The 8,989-nt window shown below is 41.2% G+C and overlaps 1 protein-coding gene across 1 annotated transcript in view; it reads left to right on the top strand.

Moving 5' to 3' along the window:
• Positions 1–8,710, top strand: part of LOC147709552 (fucolectin-5-like) — a 200,207-nt gene extending 191,497 nt beyond the window's left edge. Inside the window, exon 3 of the mRNA XM_086925511.1 lies at positions 8,563–8,710. Within this exon, the coding sequence (XP_086781637.1) occupies positions 8,563–8,710 (148 nt within the window). The remainder of the gene's footprint in view (positions 1–8,562) is intronic.
• Positions 8,711–8,989: the final 279 nt, after the last annotated feature.

Raw genomic sequence — 8,989 nt, forward strand, 5'->3', positions numbered from 1 at the left:
GTGTGGCAATTTTCTGGACACCACCTCGGTGCCATCCGGATCTCGGCGCGTTCGAGTCACTGTACCGCAAGAGTGACCGCAACTCAGCTGGACACGCCGTCTTTCGGCGCAGCATTGTAGGATGGCCACACCAGTGCGGCAATTTGCTGGACACCACCTCGGTGCCATCCGGATCTCGACGCGTTGTGCTGCCTTCGGCCTATTCGCACATCGGTCCGCTACTGACGCCGCCTCACGTGCCAACGGATTTTTTACGCTTTTTGTAGCCCTATGCCGCAGAACAGGTCATGTGACTTGTTTATAAAACTTTTCATTGGTTCATTTTACTTTTGGTTTCCTAAAGATGGAAGGTTTGGTCATATGACCTAAAAATAACACTTTTCATTGGTTTAGAACATTTTTTTTTCCCAATCGATGAAAGCCCCACCTTGTTTCTGGATCATTCAGACTGAAGCTGGCGTCAGCATGAGAGCACCACCATCTCGTGGCTCCGTCGTGGTCATTCCACGAGCAATCATGGCAGCCGCTCCCCACCGGAAGCCTGCGGGAGTCGGGGGCCCCCAAGACTTTTGTAGAATCTTCACGGCTGAGGGGACGCTTTTCGAGAATGGAGCCCAAGCCCTAGCAGGCAAGCGTCCGAGTTCCAAGGTGTCCCAGGGCCATTTCAGTAGACCAGGCCCAAAACCGAAGAGCCGTCCGCCATTTTAAGAGTCATGTTGCAGCCGCCTATCGCTGCACTGCAAGAGTGGGAGCAACTCAACAACATGGTGAGCGAGACGCTGTAGCTGCAAGAGCGGGCGCAACTCAGCTGGATGGCCGCCACCTGGGAAGGCCCGTTCACGCCGCCTCCCCCACGCCCCCCCCCCCCCGGGCCGCCGCACGCCAATTTTCGGAGCAGCATTGTAGGATACCAAAACCAGTGCGGCAGTTTACTGGACATCACCTGGGTGCCATCAACATCTCAGCGCGTTCTGCTGCCTTGGGACTATTCGCACAACAGACCGCTACTGACGAGGCCTCCCCCCGCACCACCCGGGACGCCCCACGCCAATTTTCGGAGCAGCATTGTAGGATCCCAAAACCAGTGCGGCACCCAGGCGACATCACCTGGGTGCCGTCCAGAACTCTGCACGTTGTGCTGCCTTGGGACTATTCGCACAAAAGACAGCTTCTGACCATTGTTGCTTTTTTGGGTGAAAAATGTTTAAATGTTTTTACAGTTTTTGTTCCGTTCATTATAGTTAAAAGTTAATAAAGTTTTATAATCTTACTTTGTTGGAGTGTTATCTATTTTTTTAAAAACGGGTGAATGGGGCCTTGAATCGGGTTACTGTCATGTGTGGGCTTTGGAAGTGTGCTGCTGCAGGATCGGACATTTCAAACTCAAATGCACGTTCTTTTTCTTACCTTTCCGAAGCATGGAGCGCAATAGCAGGCAGAGAAAGGGTGATGCACGTGTTGAACACTACCTGACCTGGCAAGTTGCTGGCAGTGCCCCCCCGCCCGCTCCTGAAAGAGGGCACACACACACCGCCGCCCCGAGTACTTCACAAATCTTTAAAAGACCATGCGCTTGTTCATGAGGCTTAAATGGTTTATCACCTCTTCTAGAACCCCTGCATCGACCCTCTGACGTTTCCTGGAAAAATTACCATGTAACACAATACCAAGCCCTGTCAGCTGAAACCCCCAAGGAATCGTGGGGCATATTATCAAGGGGGTTTATCTCCGCTTTTTAGGCTTTAAAAGCCATGAAAGCGGAGATAAAATTATCTCCCTATTACCAAGCTGTCGCTAACACCAGTTAGTGACAGCTAAAAGGAGATAGCGACCATCTTGGGCCCCGCTTTGCATGTCAGTGATACTTATCACTAATGACATGCAAAGTGTCGTGCCAAGATGTTAGCGACTGGAAACAGTCCCTAACATCGCTATCTCCTATTACCAACTTTTGGAGATATTCGCGCTAAGCGCGAATATCTCCAAAATCTAACACCTGCCCTGAGCAGTTCTTAGCCATGTTATCCAATGGGAGGTGGATAACATGGCTAAGAGCATTTGCTCGATAATACATGAATATCGCTGACTTTTCTGCGATAATAGCAAAGTTTATCTGCGATAAAAATCGCCGATGTGCGGCGATAATTTTTGTCTCTAAACAAGTTAGAGACAAAAATTATCGCTAGTTGTTCGTAATATGCCCCCGGGTTTTTGCTTGCAGAAATCGGGAGGCGGGAGACTAGCACTGAAATCAGTAGTCTCACGCCTGAATCGGGAGGGTTGGCATGTCTGAATTCTCTACAGCTGGGGCCATAAACTACATCCGCAGGGGTAGGTGATAGCCTGGGACCAGCCTGGCATCTAAAATGGCTGCCGTGCACGACAAAATTGTGGCATTGGAAAAAAGGCAAGATGGCGCAGCCGCTGGAAGAGATGTATCAACATATATGAGCCTCCTCAGCCACCCTCAGGAAACATAGAGGATTAGGATACGTCTCCCGCACCCCCTTATACCTAGTAATTTAATTAACGAAGCACAAAATGGCGAATTCCCGTTTCGCTACCAGTTTGCGGCCCAGTTCGCGGCCTGTGAAGCGCTTCTACCGTGAAAAATCATTTTTTTTTTTATTTTCCCCACGGGACCCTTTAATAACCCCAACAACATTCCTAGGGGGTCAAGAGGGGGATACCTTGCCCCCTTTCATTAAATTCCCCCTTCGTTTTTCACCTCTTCTTCTCTCTCGATCCTACCGAGAGATAAGATGGCGGCCGCTCCGGACTGTCACGCAGCAAAAAAAAAAAAAGCTCACGCACAGCCGCTGGAAGAGATGTATCAACATATATGAGCCTCCTCAGCCACCCTTAGGAAACATAGGGGATTAGGATACGTCTCCCGCACCCCCTTATACCTAGTAATTTAATTAACGAAGCACAAAATGGCGAATTCCCGTTTCGCTACCAGTTTGCGGCCCAGTTCGCGGCCCGTGAAGCGCTTCTACCGTGAAAAATCATTTTTTTTTTTATTTTCCCCACGGGACCCTTTAATAACCCCAACAACATTCCTAGGGGGTCAAGAGGGGTATACCTTGCCCCCTTTCAATAAATTCCCCCTTCGTTTTTCACCTCTTCTTCTCTCTCGATCCTACCGAGAGATAAGATGGCGGCCGCTCCGGACTGTTTAGAATGTTGACAGACACCGGAGAGCCAATCAGCTTTCTGCGCGCAAAGTTCCGTTTCGCGAAAAGTAAGCGGACCGGATCGCTGCCCGGAGCGCTGTTACAGATATATATCTTGTTTTGAACGTTAATTTCTCAAAAACTACTGGAGCACATATATTGAGACCTAGCAAAGGCACATCGGGCTAACAGTCCCTACAATTTTTCCAAGTTTCGTGCAAATCCATTCAGCCATTCGAGCTAAAAGTGAGTCCAACCGCCCTATTGAAAAATGAATGGGAAAAACGCGTTTTGGGACCCCCCTTTTTTCTCGGCCCCCCCTTGACGAAACCCCACCAAATTTTCAGGGGCTGCTCAGAGATTCCGTCCACAAACGCCAAAGTTATTAGACATAGAATTTTCAAAAATCCCATAGGGAAAAAATCCTAACTATATATACCTACTGGCGAACGCCAGTAGGTAATATATATATGTGAATATATGAACATACGTTGAAAAATATTAATAGACTAATATTTTAAATATTAATATAATGTAAAAAATCATAAATAACTTAATATTATCGAAACTATATGTATACATATTGAACTAAACCAAAAACAGAATACACAAAAAAAGGAAACCAATTTAATTTAAGATGAAACAAATAATTTACAAATGAAAAATATTGACATTTTTAAACATTATTATACTAAATCAGTTATATAAATTACAACATAAAATAAATGACTAAAAAAATAAATTGCCCACTGCAGTAAAAAAAACATTTTTGTACTAAGTAAATATAGAATATAGAAATAAGTACTCCCACCCAACACAACCCAACCCAACACAACACACCAATAAATATTACAATTAACAAAACACAAAAAAAAATTGTCCCACTCCAGTCAGTGCAACAGTAGGGAAAGTCTTGGATTGTGGGGAGGGAAATGTAATAGTCCCACTCCAGTCAGTGCAACAGTAGAGGACTGTTAGATTGTGAAGGGATAACATTTACAATTCCAATTCCAGTCAGTACAACATAAAAAACAGAAAAAATATCTTAAACAAAATGAAAATATAAAAAAATAAATTAAAAAGTATGTTGAAAAAAATACAATTATATTTAATATAAACATTTTAAATACATTTATTTTCTACCCATTCCCCCAACAAAACCCACAACCCACATCAAAATATTAAAGACTTAATTACACAATTAACATAATTATTTATCAAATAAACAATTATCTTTTATGACAAACTAAATATAAATTCAGTAAAGTTAAATCACTTTCCACCCTTTACCCATATAATCCCCACATACCCCACCTAAAATGTAACTAAAAGGCAAGTAACCCAATTACATTTCTTAATTTACAATTAAATAATTATTAGAATTTAACTAGTAATTAACAAATAAAAACATGCAAACAATTAACAACATTATCAATCAATACTAATTAACAATTAATAATTAATGAAAATAAATTACTTACTGCACTTTATTCCTATAAACCCCACACCTAAAGTAATTATACAATTAGCATAATTAAATGTCAATTAATCAATTCATGTTAATAAATAATTATTAATACATTGAAAATAAATATACTTCCACTTTTTAACTCTATAACCCAACAGTCCTTACCTAAAAATAAACAACATTACACAATTAATAAATTACCAAGTAATTAATTACTATTCATTTAAAACTAATTAATAATTAATTAAAAATACATTACTTTCCACCCGTCACCCTTATAAACTCCAGAACCCTTCAAAAAACATTTACATGAAAAAATTAATACAATTACCAAACTTAAATATCAATTAAATAATATTAACTAAAAAATAATCATGAATTTATTAGAATTAAAAAACTGTCCACCCTATAAACCCTTACACCCCACAACCCACCACAGAACTAAAAAAAATACCCTTTTAATTAAATAACACTTTATAACTACTAGAAATTCAACTAATATAGTAAGAAACAAACAATAATTAAACAAAAAATTATGTAATATACATTTAAAAATTATACTAAAAAACAATAATAAAAAACTGTATTTTAAACAACTATGTTTTCACAAACAATATTAATGACTTCTATATTTTAATAAGCAATATTACTTCGATATTCTTGACAACGCTACTCTTGAACTCGATATTTCCATTCCACGAACTCTTTCACTCGATATTATGGTTCATTCGATATTTTTGACTTGATATTCTGTCTCACCACCTTTTGCAGGAACAGGGCAGGACCTTGCACCTGAACCTACATGTGTGAAGACTGAGCAGCAACAACTGAGGGTGTTTGCTCTCTCTCCTGAAGTGTTTGATATTATCTTGGCAGCCTCCAGTTCCCCCATGGAACATAATTTACACCTGCTGATGGGACACATTTGTAGCTTGTGGTGTGGTACCAAACCTGTTGATCCTCTGTCTACATCCTTGTCTGAAGTCCTTTTGTTTGCTTCATCTTTTGCCTGGCAAGACTTTGCTCTGAGCACAGTTAAAGGGTAACATTTTGCCATTTCAGACTTTGTGTGGTTCCTGGAAAAGCCTTTCCTGTACAAGTCACCTGTTGCGAATCTTTGCCTTAAAGGTTTACAACACGCTTCCTCCTAAGTCCTTTATTCTGCCCAATGTGAACTTAATTTAGTTCTCACCTTTCTCATGTGTTCACCAGTTGAGCCTGTGCACAGCTGCCTTTTCATACTGGTGATCATCAAAACACTCTTTCTTGTGGCAATAACATCTGACTGCAGGGTTAGTGAGTTGCAGGCTCTTTCAGTTTATCCTGGTACAAAAACGTTTTTCTCAGACATTTTGGTCCTTAGGACCCATACCACTTGTTTACCAAAGGTGATTACCCCTTTTCATGTCTGGTAGACCATCACATTGCCTACCTTTTTTGCTCCCCTCATCCCACCAAGGAAGACAAGGGATTCCACCTTTTGACCCAACAAGGGTGCTATAATTTTTCATTGATTAAACCAAGGACTTCCAATTCTTTATGGGCTTTTCAGGTATGAAGAAAGTCAAGGCAGTTCTCAACCGAACCATCTCTAGATGGACCATCTTCTCTACCCCGTGGCCAGGAAGCAACGCCATAAGGGGATGCATGCTCATTCAACAAGATCTAAGGCTGCAACCACTACGTTAGCAAGAGGAGTCCCTGTTCACAATGTCTGTCAAGCAACCATGTAGTTATCACTGCACACGTTTGTCAAATATTACAGCTTAGACAGTCAGGTCCAGCGAGATGAGCATTTTACCTGTTCGGTCCTACAGGACTTTTTGATAAAACAATCAGCAGACCCACCTCTGGGGGGAGATTGCTTTGGTATCTATTCTATGGAAACACTTTGTGGCTAGAAGTCTTTATCAGATGAACTAGTCACTTACCTTCAGTATTGCCTTTCCGGTAGAGACTATCTACCTGCAGATTCCTTACCGGTTCTCTCATCCTCCCTGTTCTGTGAACTGTGTATATAACACTTAAAGAGATCCTTTTGGACCTCATACTGGCACACTAGTCTTCTCTTTTCAGTTTGGTCTTTGCTTGCGGTGCGGACAAACAGTCAAGAACTGAGGCCAGCATGCTGGAGTGGGGAGTATTAAGTCACTGTGCATGTCACTTCCCTCATGGATGATTATATGCAGAGCCGAACGACACCACCTACAGGTGCACATGGGGACTGCTAAAGTTTTGGGGGATTCAGTTTGACACCTGGAGAATATTTTAAGGTAAGGAATCTGCGGATAATTAGAGTCTCTACTAGGTAAGGCATTACCGAAGGTAAGTAACTTGTTCAATATTTTGTATCTAAATTTTACATCACAATTAAACCCCAATACACATTCACCTGGAGCTTCTGTAGCACATTGATTCACATCATTCAGTGCTCTTCTGATGCACAAAACACAGTGATCCCTTTATGAAGTTTAATGACCTTTGATGCACAGCACCTGACATGCCCATGTGGCACAAAATAGTTACAGTGCTCCCCTGAAGCACATCGCTACGTGCTACTCTAGATCACACCACCTAATTCTCCTCTCATATGCCTCTCCAGCAAAGATTTGCTGTACATCCCCTTCTGCTCACCAGCTGTGACTCTCTGCTGCACTGTTGCACATCCCTCAACTCCGCTGATGTATCTCACTTTGTCTCCACTGCCCATCATGCAATGCTTTGCTGATGCACTTCTTTAGCTGCATAGTTATGTAGGTTTATAGGATTACTTACGGCTATTGCTCTCTTTGCATTGACCCCTGTAAATTTACTTTTGTGTGTGGAATTTCAAATGTATGTCAGTCAGGGTTGTATTGGCCTATAGGGCAACCAGGGAATGCCCAATCGGTTGGTCTGACATGTCAGTGTGTGGGCTGGTTTTTATTGTCTGGCGTGACAATGCTGCTGTCAACAGACAATTATGTGAGAATTACTAGAGAGAGGCTTTGGCTCCTCCCATGTGTTGGGAGCCAGGAGTGCATGTTTTAGTTGGACAGAAGTTGTGTGCTTCAACAAAAAAGTGCTTGTCATCAAGAGAGCTGTGATTATTTTGTTAATTTATCCAGAAGCCTCAGTTGGACTTTCAGTGGCACACACAACATTGTAATGCTATTTAAGTGTCTTAAATAACTAGAAAGTTGATGTGTGGTACTCTGGCAGCACCACAGATGGGAGGAGAGCAGTCTTTAACCTACATGAATTTTTAGGTCTGGCTTGACAAGGCAACTTTCACATGACCTTTTAACCAAACCCTTTAATTATTTCACCGTCCTTTGCTTCTACACAAATACATATTAATTGCCATGCTATTTACTTGTAATGCTTCACATTAAAATACAGCATTCTTTTAAGACAGACATTTTGACATTTCCAATGCTTGTTTCGTTGATTGTGGACCTGTTTTGTGATCTGCTGGGCCAGTCTTTACTGTTGATTTCCCTGATGATGGAAGAAACATTGCCTGTAGTAAGCTCAAATCCATGCAATCTTGCACACCTTGCGAAACACTTATACAGCGTGTCTTTACAAGTTCAAATCGGCTCTAATATACACAAATGTGAGCAACATTCTTTACCTTTCTGAATCATTCATGGGGATCCATTTTATTTGATGCCTGTGCCTATATATTTCACAGTTTAACCCTGATGTCACTTAAACTTGAAGAAAATGATTTACTTATGTTAGTCTATGGACGTCTCCCTGCTCTATGTGTGCATGTATGTCATGCGCTGTATGAACAATTCAAAAATCAAACCTAATCTCTTTGTCAATGCTTGTCCTCAAACAGCCTTTGGATAAATTAATGAAACACAGGAAGGAAAATGTTTTCAAACATCAACAAGTTAATTCAGATTTGCCTTTTTATTGGTTCCCCAGGTGCTCCTACATTTCCAGTATCGCAGCTGGTGCTACCGAGACCTTTCATTGCTATGGAATGGTGGGCCGTTATGTGAACGTCATTATTCGAGGCCGAGTGGAGTACCTCACACTTTGTGAAGTACAGGTCTTTGCTGAACTGGAATGACAAAATCTAGGCAACTAAAGAGATTTCATCAAATCCCCTTTTGCTATAATCAATGAAACTTACACAGAAAATTGCATGATAGTGAGTTATTGAATCAATGTATTGAATACACGAGTTGTTCTGCAATTGCTGAACCAAACTGCTAATTCAAATTACTGCACAAAAATATGTGTTATTCATTTCTGTATTCTTCATATTTCTTATTTTGATTAAAAAGTATGTTGAAATGTTTCTTTCTGTTTAATTCAATGAATATATAGCTGTAAAGGGTTTTCCATT

The sequence above is a fragment of the Lissotriton vulgaris genome, chromosome 6, assembly GCF_964263255.1.
Source record: "Lissotriton vulgaris chromosome 6, aLisVul1.2, whole genome shotgun sequence".
NCBI lineage: Eukaryota > Metazoa > Chordata > Amphibia > Caudata > Salamandridae > Lissotriton > Lissotriton vulgaris.